Genomic DNA, 25,288 nt, shown 5'->3' on the forward strand with positions numbered 1-25,288 from the left:
GGGGGAGGGGCAGAGAGAGAGGGAGACACAGAATCTGAAGCAGGCTCCAGGCTCCGAGCCATCAGTCCAGAGCCCGACGCGGGGCTCGAAGTCACTGACTGCGAGATCGTGACCTGAGCTGAAGTCGCACGCTTAACCGACTGAGCCACCCAGGCGCCCCTACTAATCTTGCTGTTCTTTTCCATTTCACAGTCTGCTGGAGCCAGGAGTCCCGCTTTCTTCCTCTCCCTCTTCCTTTCTAGGTTCCCTCCCCATTTCCCCATCTACTCTCCCGCCAAAAGTCTATACAAGTTAAACAAGGTATGGAGGAAATCACACACAAACCACTTTAACTTCAAATCTTTTCAGAGTAACGTATTCCTTTGGGGCAGGGGAAGGGTTCTAATAAATTGCTGCAAGCAACCTCTGGCTGACACGATTCTTGTGCCCCGTAACCTGAGCAAAGAGGTCTCCAGGAGGAAGAGCAGACGCACACGTCTCTTTAGATGACTAGGTCAATTACTTCATGATGCTTTTCCCACATTTTATGGCCTACTGAAAACCAAACCAACAAACAAAAACCCAAAAAACCCTTTAAAATTTTGTTATCTCTTACCTAAATATTCTAAAAAATCTCAGGAGAATACCCTTCCCTCCAAGAATTACTAAGTTTCTGTCCCATGTGGCTGCAGCTCTTCTGCCAGGCCCCTTTCTGTAATGACTTTCTTCGGCATCATTCCTTCACGGTGGGCTCTCCTTTCAAAGTGGGGACACCATGTTACATTTCATCCAAAGTGCAAAACTATGACTCATTTTATTTATTAAAAAAAAAAAAAGGAAAGAAAAACTATGTCGGGGTCCCTCAATCTACTCTCTTACATTAAGGAACCGGGTTTCCACTGTTAATTACTGTTTTACCCTCGCTTTATCACGCTAAGACGAGGGAAGACTTTTTGTCATGTTCATTGATCTTTTTTGCCTTTGATTCTATAAACAGGAACTATCTGTAAGTCAAGCTGTACAGTCTTGGATTAAAGCCCAGGCTATTAACGCGTTTTCAAAGGGTATGCCATAATCCTACTGTCAGAATCAGTGTGGATAAGAATGCTTGTTTGACAGATCAAGTTCTAATTCTAAATGGTGCAGCATCCCCTTTCGTGTTAACCTTTATCAAGATAACTTGATGATGTTTTGTGCTCAACTGGAATTATGCCCATAGGTTCTAACAAACTGAAAGATGACTGCATTCCACTGTTTTATTATCAGGATGTATTGATTAATTATTGAGATAAAGAATTCCACACAATATATCCTTATGATCACGTGTGTATTCTTGGCAGATATTCTCTAATATACAAATGAAAAACTGAACCTCTCCCCATCCCACATACACAAAATTTACTCATTCAGCTACCCAGGGAAGGGGTGCCTACTTTGCAGAGGACGCAACTTTCCAGGCTCCTCAGGAAGTACTTATATTGAAAACTAGACAGCGTATGAGAGTCTAGGTCGGTCAGTTCGTAACAGCGGCTTTTTAAATGTTAGGAATTCAAATCATCTTTTTTGTGCTTCGTGGCACAGAATTTAGAGGTTACACAGAATTTATTTGAAATGACAGGTTCTGGGGTGGGGGAGGGAATTTAATCTAGCTGTAGACATCCCTGTAGTTATTTTTGTGTGAAAGTGGGAGGCGTATATCTAGGACAGAATTTGTCAGACTCCTAACTTTTTGTAATAGGACACAAACTATGCTTTCTGCATTTCTAAACTCTAAACCATAGGACTCTAATTTTATAAACAATGCCAGAAAATACTGGCACTTGAAGCAATTCTCGGAGAATTCACCTTTTAGTACTTGCCAAGACTATATTTGAAACAACGAGTTTTGGAAGCTACTGTCTAGGGACTTACTAATGACTGGTGCTTCTATGTTGACTATGTTCCAATCCGTATTGAGTTAAACTAATGTTTTCCAAACTCTGGTTTCTGCAGTGTTAGTATTAAATGAAAAAAGGCCCCATTATCAAATAAACTGGGAAAATACTGGGTTAAACAAAATTAATTAGCTTTATTTCTTACTGGACTTCTAAGGGTCTTTAATATGCTAATATAGTTTTGGATCTACAAAAGGGAGGTTACAGTTTGTTGCATTTTCCATTTCTTGAACCTATTTTTGATGGAATAACTATTAATATGTAGCATAATTAATTTTCTGAATAATAAAGGTTGGGAAATGCTCCCCAGATCAGTATCTCCAGATTCTACTACCCGCATTTCCTGAAGAAATTATTTCCCTGCATTATTATGTCATATCAGGTCTTTGGGTTTTACAGTAAGTCAGTAATGAGTTTTTTTTTTTTTTTTAACGTTTATTTATTTTTTGAGACAGGGAGAGACAGCATGAATGGGGGAGGGTCAGAGAGAGAGGGAGACACAGAATCAGAAACAGGCTCCAGGCTCTGAGCTGTCAGCACAGAGCCTGATGCGGGGCTTGAACTCACGGACCATGAGATCATGACCTGAGCCAAAGTCGGATGCTTAACCGACTGAGCCACCCAGGCGCCCCAGGAATGAGTTTTTAAAGTAACTCCTCTCTTTTTGCCATAACATAATTATAGTATCTAATATATATTTAAATTTTTTTTTAAGTTTACTTATTTATTTTGAGAGAGAGTACAAGCAGGGGAGGGCCAGAGAGAGAGGGAGAGAGAGAGAGAGAATCCGAAGCAGTCTCCATACTGACAGCACGGAGCCTGATTCAGGCCTTGAACTCACGAACTGTGAGATCATGACCTGACCCAAAACCAAGAGTGGGACGCTTAACCGGCTGAGCCATCCAGATGCCCCAGTATCTAATATATGTTAAATAAACATTTAAAATGTACATTTTTGCTAGAATTTGTTGCCAAGTACTGATTATCTCTCAAAAGTTTTTAATGGGAAGTGAGATTTATAAACACAATAAAAACTTATTTTTTTCTCCTTGACTGCTAGGGAGCTCAAATGCAAATGTGCCTTAATATAACAAACATATTTTCAGTAGCCGAACATTTTTCTTTCTGAATGTTTTATGTCTTTTGTATTATAACTGGGTATTTTGATGTTTAGCCTGTATCATTATAACTGGGTTAATAAATTCACCCTAATAAATGTGGTGAGGAACATCAAGTGTGAAAATGTAATTGAAATAAGTTAAGTGGAACATCTGCTTCAGTATTTCAGTAATGGTAAGCATGAAATAAATGGCAGTGTTATTATTAACAATGTTAATATTAGTTTTGTTTTGTCTTCCTCTTTTTAATGTTAATGGTGAAGAAAAGTAAAAGATGAAAAGTAAAAGCTTCCTTCCTTATTTCTCACTCTCATTCCTATGCCTCAATAGGGAACATTTCTTTTTTTTTACAGTTTCAGTCTCCAAATTTCTGAAAATGCCAAAATAAATGTTATCATTTCTTCTCTTGTCAATTTTGAGCAGTATTGGTCAATGTCGTCTATGAAAGAGGGACATTTGTTTCACTTAGACAGTCTTCACTTTTTTTTTTTAAGTTTTCTTTTTTTTTAACATTTATTTATTTTTGAGACAGAGACAGAGCATGAATGGGGGAGGGTCAGAGAGAGAGGGAGACACAGAATCTGAAACGGGGTCCAGGCTCTGAGCTGTCAGCACAGAGCCCGACGTGGGGCTCGAACCCACGGACCGTGAGATCATGACCTGAGCCGAAGTCAGACGCTCAACCGACTGAGCCACCCAGGCGCCCCGTCAGTCTTCACTTTTCTTTCTCCTCCTCTCTATTTTGGTAGTTATCATTAGTTCTTTGATAAGTCATGCTTATGAAATGTAAATAATGTACTTAACACTTTAGTTTTTTAGATAAGCTTTTTATTGGAATATAGTGCATACACAGAAAGTGCACCAATCAAAAGGAAGAGCTAGATGAGTCTTCACAAAATAATAAACACACTCGTGGAACCACAGCTCATAAATCTCCTGCCTGTCTCCACTTGATGAACGTTTTTCAACTTTTTAACCAATCAATCGTATACTTTTTTATATTTAGCTCCTTTCATTCAACATTATGTTTGTGATATTCATCTATTTTATTGCATGCTCTTTTTAATTCCACACAGTATGCCATTAAATGCCATTACGTATTTATATCCATTCACTTGTTAAGGGATACTTGTGTTGTTTCCAGTCTCATGTTAGTAGGAATAGTGTTGCAACGACCATTCTTGTACAAATCTTTTGGGTCATGTACTATGCATTTTTGTTGGCTATAAAGCTGAGTCATATGATATGTATATGTTACGTATCAATAACAGTTTTCCAAAAGTAGTAGTTCCAAATAATACTTCCATGAGAGCGTATAAAAGTTTCAGTATCCAGGCCAACATTTGATAGTATCAGTCTTTTTAACTGTGGTGTTTTCTTCTAATGTGTCAACTTCACATAGTACCTTAAAATATATTACACAAAAATTGAGGACATTAGTAGCCCAATACTTTCCTCCATAAAGCCTCCAAGCTTATCAGGTATGTAGTTATATTTATATTATAAAAGTTTATAACATGTGCATTCTCTTCTCTAATTATAATTTAGTTTTATGCTTTCTCTGTACAGATAGACTATAAAAATGAAAAATCCAATAAATGACAACTACAAAATTATGATTATATAAATATTATTCACTGCAAAATAAAATAATGTGATAGAATTCCTAAAGCAGGAGAGGCAATTCTATGTCACTAGATCTGTGCTACTCAATGGAGAATTTTCCAAATATAATTTTTTTTTTGAGAGAAAGACACAGAGCATGATTTGGGGAGGGGCAGCGAGAGAGAGAGAGAGACAGAGAGAGACAGAGAGAGAGACAGAGAGGGAGACACACAGAATCTGAAACAGGCTCCAGGCTGTCAGCACAGAGACCTATGTATGAGGGGCTCAAACTCAAGAACCATGAGATCATGACCTGAGCCGAAGTCAGATGCTTAACTGACTGAGCCACCCAGGCACCCCAAGAATTTTCCAAGAATAAAGGTCAAGTTCATTCTCGAACAACTGTTCAAAAACATGATACATTTTATATTGCTTTATATTTAATATTTACTTTTTTGTCCAGCTTTAATACTTCTTAAGGTTTCTGACTGCCTTTCTTTTTCTTGTTGGCAAAACAGTACTTACATCTCTACTTCATTATTAATATATCCAATTTATTCATTAATTGTTGTAAGACATCCATGTTCTTTGGAAGATATTCTTCTGACTCTGGTCATATGTTCTAATTTGGATCGACTGTTCTCCCACTACATAACTACCATTCTGGGATATCTTTTCACTGCTCTCTTACATCCATTGCTTGCTGAATTTCACACTTCTCCTCTCATCTAGATTATGTGTATATATATATATATATATATATATATGTGTGTGTGTGTGTGTGTGTAATTTGTTGTTGTTATTTATTTTGAGAGAGACAGAGTGCTAGTGGGGGTGGGGCTGAGAGACAGGGAAAGAGAGAATCCCAAGCAGGCTCCACGATGTCAGCACAGAGCCTGATGCAGGGCCCAGTCTCATGAATGGAGAGATCATGACCTGAGCTGAAATCTGAAGTCAGATGCTTAACTGACTGAGCCACCCAGGCACATGTGTGTGTGTGTGTGTGTATATATACATATGTATATATATACATATATATATATATATATATATGTATATATATATTTTTTTTGCTTAAGTATATCCTCAGGTAGTTTTTTTCTAAAAGTGTATGTTGGATATAAACTGAATCATTATATGCCTAAAGATGTCTTTATTTTATGCTCACCTTTGATTTAAAGGCACAAAGGTTTAAAAGCAGAACTTTGAAAGCATCGAAGTATGCTTTTTTTCTAGGATCTAGTGTCTTTTTTTTTTCTTTTTTTTAAAATTTACATCCATGGTGCAACAATGATTTCAGGGGTAGATTCCTTAGTGCCCCTTACCTATTTAGCCCATCCCCCCTCCCACAACCCCTCCGGTAAACCTGTTTGTTCTCTATATGTAAGAGTCTCTTCTGTTTTGTTCCCCTCCCTGTTTTTATATTATTTTTGCTTCCCTTCCCTTGTGTTCATCTCTTCTGTGTCTTAAAGTCTTCATATGAGTGAAGTCATATGATATTTGTCTTTCTCTGACTCATTTCGCTTGCATCATACCCTTCAGTTCCATCCACGTAGTTGTAAATGGCAAGGTTTCATTCTTTTTGATTGTCCAGTAATACTCCATTGTATATATATACCACATCTTCTTTATCCATTCATCCATCGATGGACATTTGGGCTCTTTCCATATTTTGGCTATTGTTGATAATGCTGCTATAAACATGGGGGTGCATGTGCCCCTTCGAAACAGCATACCTGTATCCCTTGGATAAATACCTAGTAGTGCAATTGCTGGGTCATAGGGTAGTTCTATTTTTAATTGTTTGAGGAACCTCCATACTGTTTTCCAGAGTGGCTGCACCAGCTTGCATTCCCACCAGCAGTGCAAAAGGGATAGGATCTAGTGTCTTAAAAAGTCTGATACCAAATTGATTCTTATTCTTTTATTGGAAGTCTGTTTTTATTTATCATGACAAGCTCTTAGGATCTTTTCTTTTTCATAATGTCCTAGAATTTCGCGAGAATTTGTCTAGATCTTTTTTCAGTCATGCTGCTTAGGGCTCAATGGGCCCTTTCAATCTGAAAATATTCTTTAATTTCAGGAATTTACATCGATCATGTTATAATTTCCCAGCTGCTCCATCCTTCAAACAATCACCTTATTTTCCAACCCCCTTCTTCTTCCTAATGTCCCAAACCAACACAAGGTTGGAGCCTGTCTGTGCTCCATTGCCAGGAAGTATGACCTCCCCCTTCTACTGTTCTTATATTTGCTCTGGACGGCAATGTCTGCTTTAGTTTATCTACTTTCCATCTTTCAGAAATTTCTGAAAATCTCTGGTCTCTTGATATCATTCCTCCCATTTTTGGAACTGTTTAGTTTCATACTGACATTTGGGATGCAGCTGAGGGAAAAATTTTTTGGTCAGTGTGCCTTGAGCCCCTAATTCTTATACAGAATTTAACATTTGGGAGGCTTACATTTAAAACAAATATCATCTACATAAGAATATAGTTAGCAATTAATACTCTTGGAATTGTCTTGATTCTGAGACTTTATAACTAAATCTTCAGTTTATGAACCAAATTTACTAACAAACCATTTAGAAAACAAAGGCAATAAATGAAATTCATTTTTGATCTTTATGAGGTCACCTAGCTTTAGAGAATGGGAAAGACTCAATTCAATCAGAAACTCTGTGGGGTCCTAGATATTCCCCAGATTGAATTCAACTGGGAATTCTGTCATGCAGAATTTAACAACAGTCTTGTCCTTCAGCCTCCAGCTCCCGGGTGCTATTCCTGGACTCCTGCCAGTATCTTCCCCTAGACTGCTCTAAGAGGGCTTCGGGAGGAGGAGGAAAAGAAGGAGGGCATGGAACACCCCTCCAGTTAAAAAGGAAATTGGGAAATGAGCGGGTAAGAGAGGATGTTGCACCTCCTTGGAATAGTCCTGGGGCTTACTTCCTGAGGTACTATGAAAATGTGAAAAAATACTTTAAAAGTCAAGAGCTCTGGTGAAATGAAAGGAGTTACCTGAAACATTCTAAGTCCAAATAAACATGGGAGATTGATTAATCCAGGAGATCATTAGAAACTAACCCTATCCATTCAATATGGTTTTCTCTGCGCCAAATAGTGTGGGTACTTGCTGGTGATATAATGATAAGTAAAGCATATATATTAACCTCATAGAATTCATAGTCTGATGGTTGCATACAGATTGACATATAATCAATCACTATCCCCATTTAGACAGCATAATGAAAAATATCTACAGAGGTTTTATGAACAGAGAGACCAGAGGTATCTATTCGATGGTGCGTTGGCAAGTGTTTAACCCCTGGCTTTCTGGGGTTCAGGCTTTGCCAATTTCCCTCGTGTAAACACTCAAACCACAGCCAGTTTCAAGTTGACGTGTGGCAGCACACCATCGTATGATATTTTGGCCACACTGCTACACCATACGTTAAGAGGACAAGTAATCAAATCTAGTGAAGCAACACGTAGGTAATAATTGGAGAGTGATGGATTTTCAGTATTTATCACATTCGTTTTTAATACAATTTATTTCACTATACGTTAATATAAAACAATGTTTAATAATAGATGTGTTTCACAACCAGCCCACAAAACTCTTAAAAATTTGGCTGTAGGTTCTTACACCAGTACAAGCTGGCTTCAGCAGACAGCTACCTGTAACTGGGGGACGGGGTGAAAGACATCCTGCAAGATACCAATGAGGATAAAACCCTTTATCATAAGCAGGTTAATGTCCATCAAACTTGGAAGGAGAAAGGTAACAAAAGGGAAGAGGGATCAGGGAGAAGAGCTGATCACGCCCAGAAAACCAGTGCACTCCACAGAGCCAAAGCAACACAGTTTACAACCCTGCTTTTTAAAGTCCGCTCTTGTTAAACAGTCACCTTTTGCTTAGCAGGGAGAGAGAGGTCGGGAGGAGTCAACTGGCCCTCAGGTCCTAGAATAGTAAGGGCAGGAAAATAACATGGAAACAAAACACTGCTTTTCCATCCCTGTCTGGACATTCCGTCTAGTTTATGATGATGTGGACTCCCAAGGGGGCAGCGGTGGGTTCACTCGATCAGTGGTTCACTAAACAAAATGGCCAAGTGAAAATCGTAAGTTGGTGGTGGTGCTCATTACTCAACGCAGAGCTGGGGGGGGCCAAGATTTGCTGAGACTATGATGGTGTTCTGCAGAATATGAGTGATCCAGGAGTCCAAAAGTAGTTGAGTCAATTGTCATTTTAGCTACATTTTAAAAAATCTTACCAAAATGTATATACTCAAACGTGTGATAATCCATATCAGGTTTCTTTTGATTGCAACTGACAGAAAACCCGTCTCTAGTTTAGTTTAGATGTTGGGGAAAATTATTAGCTAATATAACTGAAGAAGCCTAGGGGGGAGCTCAAGCTCACTTAAGGTAGTTCTTGACCAGAGGCTCAAGTAATGCCACCGGGACATGGTGTCTCTTTCTTTTGGCTCCATTTCCACTTTCAGATGGGCTCTGCCTTCCAAGTCACAGGAAGGCTAATCTGCTCAACTTCTCCAGCAGTTGAATAAAATTCCTGGGCTTGTCTCTGGCCAAAACATGTCTGATTCCAAAGGACTAGCGTGGTATCTCTATGAAGCTGCCTAAATGGTTAGGTCCCTGGCTCCCAAACTCATCTGCAAAATACAATCACCGGGGACTTTTTGTAAAATTCTAAAGCATAGACCACACCCCAGTCAATTAAATCACAATCTCTGCATAGTGATGCAGGTGTCACTATTTTTTTTTTAAGCTCCCCAGGGTGATTCCAATGCAGAGACAAATGTAGAAACCCCTGGATGAGGAGCTCATAAGAATATGAGGTTTTAGAATCTCCTTCTAATTTACTAAGATAGTCAGGTTAGGTTAATTTCCCTAATGCCCACCTCAAAAATCTTTCTTCCTATGCTTTCCCATCTCTGTGACAGAACGTCCCTCTGTTTGCCCAGGCTAGCAACCATCTGTATCCTCTATCTGCATTCTGTTCTCTCCCTCTCGCCCTGCCTTGCCTGGCTCCCAGAAATCATCCCTTCTCTTCTTTGCATCTTGAAGTTCATCTCTCTGCTGGCTCTTTCCTGGAGAAGTAAAGAAAATATGCTCAGATCTCTCCTATCCCATAATACCCTTCCCCATTCCCTGTGGCCCCACCCTCCACTCCCAGGGGCTACTGCCCAGCTGGCCTCACCTCTACTGTCCACCTTAGAAGAGGACTCTGTGCTCACAGCCTTATCATCTGCCTGTGGACATCACTATTCTGCTGAAACTGTTCTCTCAGAGGTCAGCAATGACCCACTTACAAAAGCAAATGGCTGTTTCTTTCCCTCTCTTTCTCACTGAAGGCTGCTCTCTGTCCCCTTTTTGAAATACTGTCCTTGCTTTGTTTTTTGGATATTATGGCATCCAATGCTCCTTCCCTCATTGCTTTTCTTTCTGCTACCTTTGTAAGCCTTGGACAAAATGGATATGTATCCTAAACACATTTCTCAGGAAATATCTATCACGAGACTTGAAAGTCAAAATACACTAAGGCAACACTTTAGAACACAATAGAAATTCTTTGAAGATACTCAACACCACCACTTCTTAGAATGAAAGTCTGAAAACAAATTAGGGAGATATGCTAATTATGGAAATCCACATAACAGAATACTATCGACAATAAATTTTCCTACAACAACTGTGTGCTGACATGCACAAATGGGTAGAATTTTAAGAAGAAAATGTAGGGGAAAAGCATGTATTGCACCTACAATAAAACTTCAAGTCTTATTAAAAAGCACACAGAATAAGTTGTAATCAAGTTGTCCCCTCTCCAAGGTTTCCAACGTAACACTGGCAACATACTGTTAGTGACGTGACATTAGATTCGAACTTTTCTTGAAACAAATTCAGTTTTGTTTTGAAAATCAAACAGAATTTGGTGGTACAAATTTCAATTATTGTGCTTTTTAATAACTGAGTTTGAATTATTAATGAGAAGCTTTTTGCCACTTTCTAATTGTTCCAAAGCTTCGTCTGAACTTAGGTGGTCACCACTGACTGAGAAATATGAGACCATTTTTGTTTTTACTGCTTTTGTAATGGCAAGGTCAAAGTGTCTCTTCCCCTTTGAAAGGTGAAGCAACATCCTTCAAGAAGCTAATTGTAATAAACATCTGGTTCATTGCTTTTATTTTGAATATATGTGGTATTGGAACTTTAATAAAGTAATTACAAAAGAAACTGTGCAGAAAATTTTCTTCTGTAGATTCATAATGCATAGATTATTAATATTTAGTTCAACGCACAACTCTCATGCATATGTACAAAATAGTGCCAAGAGACTTAATATAAGAAAGAAAAAGAGAGAGAAGGATCTAAACATTGATTGCTCCCTATATTCCTACAAGTTTTCAGAATACCATATATTGCCTTCTCTCGAATGGTGGGAAATTTCTAAAAATATGTTTTCTGCCAGAACAAGTGGGCTTTACTAAGATAAAAAACTTGAATAAATCAACTGCAATAGTAAATTCAAATTAAACTATTTTGCTATTGCTAACATGAGCATAAATATATGGCTTTTAATTTATAGATGGGGAAACTGAGATTCAAGGAGGAGGTTCAGTTCTTCTTCTTTTTTTTCCCCCTGTCACACAGGTAAAAAAAAGAAAAGCTGGGACAGGATCACATATCTTCTCACTTTCAAGTCAATTCTATTTCCCCCAATACTGTGTGGAATGCTAAGGAATTAGAGATACACTGCCTTGGTTGATTCTAATATTCTAGGTGGACAGGTATACAGTCCCCATTCCCTTCTCCTATTCTAGAAAATGTGGCAAAAATGAAACACTGGGGCTCATTTTCCCCAAATGTCCAAGTTAACACATTAGAATGACCATCCTAAATTGGCCTTCCTTTTCCCAGTAACAAACCAGCTTTTCCTTCCTGATCAGCCACAGTTACATCAGAAGGGTATGGACTCCTTCTTGTTCATAGGAGGTTATGTGAGGGACAGCCAAATAGGCCCTCAGTAGGACAGGTGCCTCCTGCAAGGAGATAAAGCATTTCTAGTATGCAAGTCCTATGCAGAAGATGGGGGGTGGGGAGGGGAGAAATAAACCTGTAGCTATGAGAAGTCTAGCCAGTTTACAAAAGAAAACCTTCAGACCCACTAGGAGTAATATGGTCCAAGTCACTCACTGTAAACCCTCCAGAGCACTGGACTAGGAGCACAGCAGGAACTCCATCGCTGTCCCCACCATCAGTAGTACTTGGGGGAGAACAGCAAGACATGCCCGAGATCTGGTTGCAGAATTCTCAACTCTCCGTATTTATGACAGAAATATGTCCATGCCCTGACAACAGCTCAAACTCCAATCCAATCCAATCAATCTTATTTTCTGAGACAACGTTTAAGTGCATGGTATTTTAAAAAGGTTATAGGCTGGAATGATAAGCTGGTTTTGGTAGGATGAAATTAAGCGGTAGAGGCAAAGGAGAAAGGATATGTTTCAGGTGAGGTTTGAAAAGGGATGGAAAGTTAATGAGGTGGAGAGATACAGTCAAACTGTTCCAGATGGCAGGGTCTGACAGAGGAGGCCAGCGAGGGTTAGCAAAAAGGAATGAGGATGGGGAGATGGGAGAATGGGGTCCAGCAGAGAGAGGGCATTCTCAACCTAGATGATAATCAATTCTGAATCACATCACAGAGTGGATAAGGAGCCATTAGAAAGGAACGCTGGAGGACCCGGGAGACCAGACGCAGACAGATGGGGAAGTGAGGAGGGACCTAAACAGAAAATTTGAGGCTATCAGAAGAGGAACAATCATGTGCAGAACAATGACACGAGCTCAATGACTGATACAGAGTTCCTTGGATTAAAAGAATGTAGCAGAAAGCGAAGGGCTAAGAAGTATTTTTCCTCCTCTGTTAAGACAAAAAAGATTAAGTGTATTGTTGCAGTGGGTTGAGATTGCACCTAGGAAATGAATTTCTGAGTAGAAAAAAATTAAACATTGGATGAGTGTCAATCAAAGAACCTCAGAGTTTAGAGGGACTCGGAGGTCACTTGAATAATCCTTTGGAAGATTATCAGACACGTTGTGAGATTGTTCTTGTTGGGGAGAATTAAGAATGAGATTGCTGGCTGTCCAAGATAGTTGAGTTGCAGTTCTCTCAGGAGACAGGTCCTAGATTAATGTCTGACCTTCCGTTTCAAGCATGACGAGTCTGTGATTGGGGGAAGGGTAAGGAGCAAAGACTGAAGGGAAGAGAATGTGGATGTGATCGGAACAAAGTCTGTTAGTCCTGCTCAGTGCCAGCGGATACAGTAATGCCCAGGCATGCTCAAGAGGAAGAAGAGAAAGGGTGGCAAGGTTTGGAGGAGGGAGATCAGGAAGGAGAAAGGGGCAGACAGAAAGAAAAGAAGCCCAGCAGGGAGCGGTTGGATGCCAGCCACGAACGCCTCACTCAGACACCTCATTGAGATGCAGGTCAACAGGGCTGCCTGTATAGTAAGCTAACGGGACAGGGGCCGAGATAGTTAATTCTAATTCAGGCCATATGTGTGCTTGGGAAGAGAGAGGAAGGGAAGGCAAGTATAAAGCAAAATGACACTTAGGCCAGCTACGATTTGGGAATCGAAAGTAAAACGAAAGCAGAGATGTTTGGACCCAAGTTTTGAGGCAGTAGAGAGAAGACAGGAAGATTAAAATGAGTGGCGACAAAAGATAAAAGGTGCCGGGGGCCAGGCTCCCCGTGGAACGTCAGTAAATACTTATTGGCTGATGTTGACTTTGGTAGACAGAGTAAAGCCTGGGAGAGGAAAATGCCATTGCCAATGGGGTATGACAGTTCAGACCTGTGGACCCCAAGTGGTGGCATCTGAGAAAGAAGTCAAGTCACACCCAGTTATCACCACGGACAACGATGCTACGCGCAAGAGGCCAACCAGTCTCAAGGAAAAAGAAATGGCGAAATCCTGACAAGAGAGAACGAACAAAGCCTGTCGAAGCTGTGAAAATACATTCCCTTCTCAGAGAGTCTGTTCACTTCTCTTGAGGTACCGTAGCCCCAGGCAGAGAAGGCAGGACTCGCAGAGGTAGTGGTGGTCAAGTGGGCCAAGAGTCTTGCTTTACTCGCTCAAGAAAACTCCTTCGACAGATGTGGCAAGAAAGCTGAGACAATGTTATTTTTGACTTTGGCTCCAAGGCCAGGTAATCACAGGCAGTCTCATTATGAAGGACGGGGAAAGGAGCAGGGGCAGAAGACAGGCTCTCTTCTCTAGATTTCAATACCAGAGGTAAAAGAATGTTTCTGATGGTGTTTGGTCTATTGTTGGCCCAAAGTTCCCCTCATACTGGTAGGGACAGGCCTTTCCTACTGGTAGGGACAGGCCTTTCGGGTGAAGGTTATTTTCTTCTGGCTCTACCTTGGTAGAGGACCAATAAGGCAAACAAATTGAAACAGTCCCCTGAAGCCTTAATAAGAAAAACACTCGATTCCCAAATCTGAGAAGTGTTAGGTTCACCTAAAACACATTCTGCTGCAATACTGTGGGCCACGCTTCTGTATGGGATGATCCTTTAAAATTATTCTCAGATAGGGGCACCTGGGTAGCTCAGTCGGTTAAGCAGCCCACTTCAGCTCGGGTCATGATCCCACTGTTCATGAGTTCGAGCCCCGCCTCTGGCTCTGTGCTGACGGCTCTGAGCCTGGAGCCTGCTTCGGATTCTGGGTCTCCCTGGCTCTCTCTCTGCCCCTCCCCCACTCGTGCTCTGTCTCTCCCTCTCAAAAATTAAATAAACATTTAAAAAAATTTAAAATTATTCTCAGATAAAGAACCACTTATTTACTGTTAAAAACACATTGATTAAAAAATGCTTGATACGCCTATAAAAAGCCCAGCCCAGGATTCTAGTGCAAAAAATGGTAGTGCCTGGAACACACAGTAGGTACTCAACAGTTAACTGTTAAATGGACAAGAGAGAGACGGATGAAGAACCTAACGACCCAAACAAACTACTAAGAGTGTGGGTATGTGTAGAAAATGTTTTCCTTTACTTGCACTCTTTTCTCCTTAAGAGACTTAAAAAGACAGTGCAATTGCCCTATGATTTCAGGAAGACATCAAGCACATATAATAGCAAGGCAGTTTCGGAGACATGAAGCACATCTCCCCTCCCCTTGGCCCAAGGTCTGGATAAGGTTCTAGCCACTGGGGGTCTAGTTAAGAACTTGAAGCATTTGCTAAGAGCTCCCAGAGAATTCAACAGTCCTACCAATTCCAACTATGCAAATTCTGTTCATTTTACCAAACAATTACTGTGAGCCTACCACATGCAGGGCACTGTGCTAAATATCTGGGGAAGGTATAGTAGTTGCCGTCCTCAGTGAGTACAAAAAAATACGTGTGTTTGGGGGGTGCGAGTGAGGGTGTGGAAACTGTGTGGTGAGGAGGATGAGACAAGAAAGAAAGGAACTTCATCCTGGTGCAAATCCACCCATCATCCCCTCCCTCGCGCACCCCCCCCCCCCAAAAAAAAGAAACCAAAAACAAAGAAGGAGCATTAAGATTGTAATTACCTGTTTTGCCCTCTAGGATTTTGGTGGTTTCCTGTCTCCCGCTTAACTTGTATTTCTTGGTTTTATTATTACAGTCTAAGAACAACAGCACCACAGAGAGGGGTGGGGTTCAAAGAACTCAATGAACAGTAGTATTGGTGAGCCTTGAACCTGGTTGACAGAGCTGGGAGTGGACCGCAAGGTAAGGTGCTGCACTACTCAGACACAATGTTTCACATCCCTGCCAATGATTCACATGCAGTCAGACACAAGAGAAGTCAAATTATGGCAAACTTTCTACATATAGATTTTATTTGAGTCATTAATTGGCAGCTAAGCTAAGTACCAAACAGAAAACAGCAGATGTAAAGATTTTGGGGGGGAAAAGTGAAATGGCAACTACAGAGAAGGTATCAATACTTAACTCATTTATCAAGGTTTTTCACAACTCTCTTAGTAAACATTTAAATCTCCTTCTACTGCAGGGGACCAATGCTTCCAGAGGACTCCAAAAACTGGTAATAGTTAAAAACAAAATGTTTGTAACAACATTGCTTGGGTTCACTCTGGTTCCAGTAGGTAGGATTTAAAAAAGAAGTTCTGATACACATGACTAAAAATGATTGCTTCATGATTATAACATAAGAGGAGCATCAACTTCTCAACATCGAGACAAGAAGATGCTAAAATCAGTTAAGAAAAGAACTTTTTAGGTTAAGAGTCCTGTCTTTAAAAGTCTTAGCCAAAACCATAACATAAAGGATATTTTTTAATAGTGATTCACAAACAGAAATTCTATGTTTATACCAATTGCAGAGGATAAAGTCAAAACAGAATTTACCATCTTGTGCTAACAGCCTCATTTAAAATGGATAGTCTTTCCTATATTTTCCCCAAAGTACCTTTTAAAAAGACTTGTTCTGTTATCCAAACAACTTGCAAATGCATTCAGTAAGTTGGGCTACAGTATTTATTCTCTTTCCTATTATTGACTCAAGATCTATTTCTCACTATTTGCTTTGTGCTCATTCTTCTGCCAAATAAAATATTAATTGCATTTTTAGCTGCACTGCTGGTGATCAAAGAACTCTGATATGTCAAGCTAAACTGATAGAAATAGCATCCATTAACATATTTATAGGTTCAGAGCTTCTAGTGCATAATTACACCCATTAATTACTTGACAGTAGTCTATATTACAGGCTAAAAAAGAAAGACATTTGCAGGTACACAAATGGTAAAGTGTTCTTTTTTTAATAATAAATTATCACTAAAGAATGTTCTATCTCAAGGAAAGAAAGCAAAAGGGCTCACATGTCTATCTGTACGTAGCCAGGACAGAATTTTAAAGCAACGATTCACTAACTTTGGGACAGAATGCACACAAAGTAAAATCAGATGGCATAGAGTGATTTCAAGGAAAAGCATAATATGAATATTACAGAGAGATGTGATTGATATCTTAGAGTTCTAAGAAAGACAATCTCAAGCCAGTAATTCTTGACGATAAGATACAGAGCAACGGTTTTTACTTGCAAATAAACTTCTTCAAATATCACACAGGACCCGAGCATTTCAAATTACCTACATTTCTGAACATGCAATTCTAACACGTAGGGAAAAAACCAGAAAGCTGTCCTTGGAGAAAGCTCATGAGATGTTAGAAATTAATAGAATAAACAACGGTTCTGTAGATTCACCAGCTGTGCGCGTCCTGAAGCTGCCAGCTGCATTTAGTACATGTATCATGCAAAGGACGGTAACACACACTTGATTCCTCTTGACCAGTTAATCAGTATGCAAAATGACGGTTTCTCATATTAACTTCAGCACCGGACCCAAACACATTTTCTTTTTAGCAACGAACGAAGAAGTCGTTACGAAAAGGAAAGGCAATCGCACAAGCCACATTTTCTCCCCCTAATTTCAGCATGAACACGACCGGGACGTAAGGATGAAAAGCAAAGCCGACTCCACCTGTACGTATATGTCTGTACATATCTCACTGAGTTCTTTGTTGCCTGACAATAAATTGTAAAGGCAGTCCTATTTGAAAGTAAAAACCGTTACACTGTGTTTACAGGCTACTGCACCAGACTGGCTGAGCGAATAACAAGGAAATCACGGTACCTTTCGCAAGTCGCCTCAGAATCTGACAACGGCATTTAAAAGAGACAGCTATCATTCTTGCTCACTGCCTTCTGTGGCAAAGTGTACTCAGGGCTCTGCTCTGGTGGCTGCAGCAGCAGCATATGAATTCCTTGTGCACATACCAGGAGAAAGGTAGTCCCAGTGGGGAGTGACAAAGCTTAATTCCTCTTGGCTGATGCAGAGGTCCGCTCCGTGTCATCTGGCAAAGCTGTGTCATTCACTACTACTAGCCCTGCCCGCCCGCCCCAGCCTCCTCCCCCTGCACAATCACAATAGCTTAGAAAGTAAGGCTGTTTCGATAGCAACAAAGCACCAAATTGTGGAAAGCAGGGATAAGGCTGGGAGAGGAGCCATTCCATAAATCTAATACTAAGCACTGAGCGATGCATTCAGTTTTAGGCAAAGGGCTATGTATTCCAGCCGATTCAGCTACCCCCGCTCCCTTCCGTCTCAGCATGAAGTCAGGGTGCTTTATGTGTCTCATTTCACTAGAAATGTTACTGAGATGCTCGCACTCTCACTTTACAAAGAAATGCATGTATCATATACCATCTTTTCTTAACAAGAATGGAAGGCAAAGGAGGGAGGCAGTTTATCTTCAGGATTCAGTAGAAAACAGGAGGGAAAGGGCCCTATAACAGAGTCAGAAAGACCTATTTGGCACTTTGCAAATCTGTGGGGGCAAGGCAGTCTAGCTTTGGAGAAGAAATGCAGCAAGGGCTAAGGGAAAGGGCTCAGGCAAGGGGGCCATCAGGCAGATGGAGTCCCAGCCCCCTTAATTACCCTTTCCAAAAAAAAAAAAAAAAACTTGGCTGGAGAGCAACACAATGAAGACTGTTTCTAAAGATACCAGGAATAAATGCAAACAAGGCCAAGTATTTCTATTTTTAATGTACTTTATCATCCTATTTCCCAAACAACTCTCCACCAAGCCATTCTTCTCATTATGCAAATAAAACAGTCTTGCGACACTGCAGATATTCATGAGTATCTGCTCCAGTGGAGTGAAGAGGAAATTAACAAACCCCTCACAATCCATTCACAAAATGACAGGAAGGAGGGGCACATTTCTTCATCTGTTTGCACCGGCCTACTCACCATTGAGTCAATACAAACTAACATTTGGTATGGAATTTTAATCAAAACCCAAGAATCTCCCACAGGAGTTAACACAAACATTCAGAGCCCCCCCCCCCCCAAAAAAAATCACAGTTGGTCAGGAACTTAAAAAAATTAGCAGTTAGTCAAAATGAAAAGATATATCACTGTCCAAACTATTTGATTAATATTTCTAGGACTATATGAATTATTCAAATGGTCTTATTCTCTACTCTAAGGCTGTAAAAAAAAACCTTCCAAGCTGGTTTCTAAAATAACATCCAATATTCCAAATTTAGCGATAAAACTTTCTCCTCTTCATTCATAAATTCCAGATTAAGTCAAACAATTTCAATCTGCCAATATTGAAAAGCATATGCTATTTGGGGTCCAATAGAAAAATAATTTCTGTGTGAAAAATAACTGAATATCGTAAGCATCTACTTTAAAGGTTTTTGAAAAGAACAGAATTCCCTGACCAAAGATGGTCTAGCTAAAGCAGTCAGCTACTACTAATCAATAGGAAAGTACATTAAATGGATTGTATTGCAGAATCAAATTTTTATAACTGTTTCAATTAGCATAAATCTGTTTTTGCATTTCAACCCATCTCATTTTCATCTTTATTAGGTCATCCCTAGTAATATGTTAGCCTTCTTGATTTTTTTTTTTTTTTGCTTTGATAGAAATGTACCTTAGTGCTAGAGAATTGGGTTATTAGCGAAAGTGAGATAAATATTTATAGTTAGGTCTTTCAAAGATCCTTCCCCAAAACTAACAGCTTTCTTGCAATCTAGGTACTCGGAATATGCAGCTGTCAAATAGCAAATCTTGCCTGGGGAGTATCACCACTCCAGCCCATTTTATTAATGTCTATTCAAATAAAACTCAGAATCATACAGGAATCTCTTGCCCCCTCCTGTTATGCTTACTCAGATCTAATTTGCTTCTTCCTTAAGGCTAAAGTGATCAAATATTTCCTCTTTTACTAGAATGCTCAATTGCTTTTTAAAAGCTCTGTCTTCTGGTCCTAAGAAAGATCCTCAGAACTACTAAAATATCTACTTTTCTGGCAGGAGAAAAAAACCCTATCCTGGAGCCCTTTGAAAGGTTCCTGGAGGCTCAAATTAGGGGATTTTTTTTTTCTCTTTGGAAATTATGGCTGCCAATCCACATATATCCTATTAAACAGCTCAGGCTCAGCTCCAGGAATCTTACAGAAATAGAGGCATCCCGGACTGACCCTTTTCTAGGAAATGAAGGAATCTGCCACTTGTGTCTACCTTCTTCCATTTTTGGCCTCTCTGGTCCTCAGAGATTTCCCTGGGAGCCATTCCCAGCTCTGCCTTCTTATCCTAAGCCCTTCACCTAATTCGACCCTAGCCTCACATCCTGGACTCTAATGCTCGCAGAACAGCTTCCAGCAGGCAAGTTTTTCTATCCCAAAACTTACTGGCCTGTTGGACAAAGGTCTCAAGTGGGCAAGACCACGGTCTCCTAACATAAGCTACCACTGGGCAGAGTAACCTGCCTTTCTCAGCCACCAGTTTAATAGAAGTATGTGTCTTTGGAATCCTATAATCAACTGCGACAATTACGATGGCCCAGCTGTCTCGCCAGCCCAAACTTAACAGCATGCTCTTTGAGGGTCACCATGTGGGAACTGTAGAGATACAAGCAGGCAAAATGGTATAATACACATATCTGATTAAGCTCCAAAGTGATCTGGAAAACAGCTGATGAAGTGTACTCCTCTTTTCTTAAAAATACCCTCAATATATGAAAACATGTGCTTGCTGGATTTAAGGTTGATTATTCCCTTAAAATGATAATTTTTATTTTAGGGTTTCTTTCAAATATTAGTTTTCTTAAGGGAGAGAGAGAGAGAGAGAGAGAGAGAGAGAGAGAGAGAGTGTGTGTGTGTGTGTGTTTATAAAGCACTTTCACACACAATGCATCACTGGAATGACTCCCTTATGGGTTTTTGTTCCTGATAAGGAACCTGGTTCTCAGAGCATTTTTCATCAAAGTCACTCAGCTACTAAGTTGCAAAGAACTAGAAAGAATCCAAGGCTTCTCACCCTGGCTGAATATTCTTTCTACTCTTTACTTTTTTACTATGCCTCTTTTCCACGGATAGAAAACGTAATCCTGATTACAGGGGGAAAATCCCATTAACAAAGACCATTTCTATGCAGTTATGTTTTATGATAGGAGGCACATCTAGAGTCTACCGTTTCAACCACCCCTTCTTCTCTGCCCTCACCCATGCCCCGCTGAGGTGCAGCCAGTGTATCTACAACCACAGTGACCAACAGGATGCAGAAACTGGAGGCAGTTAAGACAGGTTCCTCCAGGGAGCAGAGTGGTATCTTTGTCATACTTGTGTTTAAATATTTTATTTTTAATTTTTTTTAATTTTTTTTTTTTTGAGAGAGGGAGAGACAGAGTGAGTGGGGGAGAGGCAGAGAGAGAGGGAGACGGAATCGGAAGTAGGCTCCAGGCTGCGAGCTATCAGCACAGAGCCTGACACGGGGCTCGACCTCACGAACGCTGAGATCATGACCTGAGCTGAAGTCAGACGCCTAACCGAATGAACCACCCAGGTGCCACCCCCCTTTTTAAAAACAAAATGAATGTAAATATTTTAGGATCACTGTCAGTGACAGTATGGTACAAATTACCTTATCCTGCTACTTTTTCTCATCTCCTTGATTCTTACCTTTCTTCTGTGTAAAATCTCCACCCCCCAAAATAAACACTGCTGTTTGCAGATTCTTCTGATTCTTAAATTTTTTTATGTTTACTTTTTTTATTTTTGAGAGAGAGAGAGAGAGACAGACAGACAGACCGTGAGCGGGGAAGGGGAAGAGAGAGAGAGGAGACACAAGATCCGAGGCAGGCTCCAGGCTCTGAGCTGTCAGCTCAGAGCCCAGCGGGGTTCAAACTCATGAACTGCGAGATCATGACCTGAGCCGGAGTCGGCACTTAACCGACTGAGCCACCCAGGTGCCCCCAGTTCTTCTGATTCTTAATAAATCATAAGTCACAAGTTTCCTGCCATATACTTCTACCTGGGAAATTCATTAAAAAAAACAACAACAACAATGGGGTCAACTCCACAAACAAATACCCCACTACTTTATATTACTAGAATCAACTTGATTAAAGTACACACATACTGTGTACTTTCCTCTTCCTTTCAACTGATTTTGTAAGTCTGTCACAAATACATTTCATAGATCCTACTTGTTTGATTATTTAGCTATTACCTTTCTTTTTCTTTGGATGCAATTGATTGAAATTGTTTAACATGGTCAGGCCATTATTTAGACAGCACACGATATCTTGAATCAGCTAGTATTGAATCAGTATACTGATTTTTTCCCCCTCACACTTGGCAGCTGTTAGGCATCTCCCAAATCTTTAGAGCATTTTAGAACACAGTGTTCTCGGAGGTCTCAAAATGTGACCAGGACGTCTTTTTCAGCTACTTACCGGCAATCTTGTTGACTCATCCACAGCTTATTATAACCAGTCGTTTTTAGTTTCCTTCTCAAAGATGTTGAGAGTAACTATGATCCTCACACATATTCTAATTCTCGTGACCACTGTCTGCCACTCCGTTCACGGAGTGTGTCAGTGTGAGACCAAACATTTAGACTGGACTCCAGACACAACCTGTCATCGCCAAGCTGCAGCTGAGGACTACTGAGAAATAGGAAAAGCAAGACTTAATTTGCTGATAGAGGTTCTAAGGGTGTGAAGATTTGGTGTAATTGCCCAAGACAGGATTTATAAGGCATTTTTTAACAAATATTTTATGAGAAAACATTTGTGTAGAAGTAATGATGCCCTTTAGGAAGTGTCATTAGGACATACTCTGGCAAATCTGGGGTGATTAAAAAGCACTTAGTGGCTCTGAGCCCCTGGTGTGCCATGCTATAAAAGGGAGGGTATAATGCACACTTTATGTGTTATTTGCTTATCTCGTTAGGGCTCTGAAGCTCTTCACGGGGCCAGGGGAAGAAGGTTGCCTGCAGTTAACATGAGAAGGCCAGGAAAGCCCCCATAAAAGTAAGAACTTTAGAGATTTTTCAGTTAAAAGTATCTGGTTGGAAATGTTAAAGAATGGAATATGTAGAGAACGAGAAATGCAGCACAAGAGGAAACCGGCCAGAAATCAACCCCACAAAAGACCAGGTTAAATCAAATATTTACTGGGGCACCATGAAGACAGAAAATGGTGCAGTGGCTAAAAGCCCAGGCTTTAGAATCAAACCGGCTTTGAGTTGTGCTTTACCACTAAATGGCCGGGTGACATAGAGCGAGTGAGTGAACCTCTCGTTTTTCATTTCTAAAATGGTGAAAATCATTTCCCAGCTTGTTTTAATAATTCATTGAGCTATTTACGTAAAGTGCCTAGAACAGAGAATAGTAAAAAAATTCATTAGTTTTTATGTATTTCGTAGGGAATACAATGATAAAATTTGGCATTTGGTTACAGAGCTCAGGCTCTTGAGGTAGGGCTGGGGTTAATAACAACTAAAATGATCCCTTTTCTGTGAAGTCTTCCATGATTGCAGTGGCATGAAGTAATTGCCTTCAACTCCTGTTTCCTGCCCTCATCTCTCCTCCTTCTCCCACTCCTGAATGATGGCATTTCCCCAAATTCGGTCAGAGTGCCTTACCCCATCTGCAGCATTGTATCTACTCTAGACTCCAGCGGTCACCTCTCTACTTTGACTCCCAAAGCTTGGCCTTCAACTCACTCTTGCTCTCATTCCAAACCTCATTCCCGGATCCTTGATTCCCAGATCTGTGGCACCCTTCATAGACATCTCAGATTATCCTGGAATCCAATCTCACCCCTCATTTTGTCCCCAACAGGATGGCTTCTCCTCTTCCATGAACCCGCTAATCACCACCCTCTTCCTTTATAGTCATTCCTTTCAAATCCACCAGTAAAACCCCTCTCAACATTCTCCCCTTCTGAGTGCCAGCATCTGGTTGAAACCTGCATAGTCACTATACACAGAAGTCTTCTCTTGCAAACATTTATTGACTGTTCTGTTCTAGACACTGGGGCATTGGGCCCCATACTAGGTATGCCAGTGAACTCATCCTAGAATCAGTGGCCAACAGTTTTTAAAATTTTTATTAATATCTGAGTAGGTCTTGGGGGCAGCATTACTTTTCAAATTTTGCAGTATTAGTCAAACTTTTTTTTTTTTAGGGCAAAATTAGAGGATACTTTATGTAAATAATCTCATGTATTATGACAACAGATTGCCCAGGTTATGCCAAATACCTTGACCAACAATTTGCAGATCACCTGGAGGTAGTATGTTATTTCAAGAATGAAGAAAAGTGGACTACATCAAGTAAAAAAGCTTCTGCACAACAAAGGAAACCATCAGGAAAATGAGAAGGCAACCCACTGAATGGGAAAAAATATTTGCAAATCATATATCTGATAAGGGGCTAATACTCAGAATATATAAAGAACTCTTACAACTCAATAGCAAAAAAAAATCTGGCTGATTTGAAGGGGCACATGTACCCCAATAGTTATAGTAGTATTATCAAGAATAGCCAAACTATGGAGAGAGTCCAAATGTCCGTCAGTTGATGTGGTATACACACACACACACACACACACACACACACACAATGGAATAATACCCAGCCATCAAAAAGAATGAAATCTTGCCATTTGCAATGACATGGATGGAGCTAGAATGTAATCCAAGCGAAGTAAGTCAATCAGAAAAAGACAAATGCCATATGATTTCATTCACATGTGGAATTTAAGAAACAAAACATGAATATAAGGGAAGTGGGGGGAAGAGAAGAAAAGCAAACCAAGAGACCCTTAATGATAGAGAACAAACTATGGGTTGATGGAGGGAGGTGGGTGGGGGATGGGCTAGATGGGGGATGGGTATTAAAGTGGGCACTTGTTATGATGAGCACTGGGTGTTGTATGTAAGTGATGAATCACTTAATTCTACTCCTGAAACCAATATTGCACAGTATTTTAACAAGAATTCAAATTAAACTTAAATTAAAAAACCTGACTAAAAATAGGTACAGGACCCGAATAGACATTTTTCTAAAGAAGACATACATATAATAAACAAATACATGACAACATCACCAATCATCAGGAAAATGACAATCAAGTCTACAGTGAGATATTACCTCACACCTGTTAGAATGGCTATTATTGAAAAAAGACAAGAAATTACAAGCGTTGACGAGGACGTGAATAAAAAGGGAACCCTTGCACACTGTTGGTAGAAACATAAATTGGTGCAGTGACTATGGAAAACAGTATGGAGATTCCTCAAAAAATTAAAAATAGAACTACCATATGATACAGCAATTCTACTTCTGGGTATTTATCTGAAAAAAAAAACCCACTAATTTGAAAATAAATTTGCACCTCCAGGTTCATGCAGCATTATTTACAATAGCCAAGAGAAGGAAATAACCTAAGTGTCCATCGATGGATATATGAACAAAGAAATATATATATATATATGTATATATATATATGCATATATGTATATATGCATATATATGTATGTGTGTGTGTAGGATTATATACATATATGCATATGATGGAACATTATTCAGCCATAAAAAAGACTGAAATCTTGCCATTTGTGACAACATGGAATGGACCTTGAAGGCATTATACTAAGTGAAATAAGTCAGACAGAGAAAGACATATATGTATGATCTTACTTACATGTGGAATCTAAAAAACAAAACAAAACGAATCTCATAAGTATAGAAAACAGATGAGGCAAGTGA

General features: G+C 39.9%; 1 protein-coding gene and 1 non-coding gene across 4 annotated transcripts in view; both read right to left on the reverse strand.

Annotated features, from left to right (window-relative positions):
• The window catches only part of GRIP1 (glutamate receptor interacting protein 1), a 683,162-nt gene that overhangs the window by 255,137 nt on the left and 402,737 nt on the right, over positions 1-25,288 (reverse strand). Inside the window, exon 1 of one of the 3 annotated variants that reach the window (XM_049627403.1) lies at positions 17,348-17,621. The exons of the other annotated variants lie outside the window; for them this stretch is intronic. Within the exon in view, the coding sequence (XP_049483360.1) occupies positions 17,348-17,402 (55 nt within the window). The 5' untranslated portion in view covers positions 17,403-17,621. Of the gene's footprint in view, positions 1-17,347; positions 17,622-25,288 lie in introns of those variants that run through there. 3 annotated transcript variants of the gene reach the window in all.
• Positions 3,649-3,733, reverse strand: TRNAR-UCG (transfer RNA arginine (anticodon UCG)). Its single transcript has one exon. It is a non-coding gene; the product is annotated as a tRNA-Arg (tRNA).

Source organism: Panthera uncia, chromosome B4 (genome assembly GCF_023721935.1).
Source record: "Panthera uncia isolate 11264 chromosome B4, Puncia_PCG_1.0, whole genome shotgun sequence".
NCBI lineage: Eukaryota > Metazoa > Chordata > Mammalia > Carnivora > Felidae > Panthera > Panthera uncia.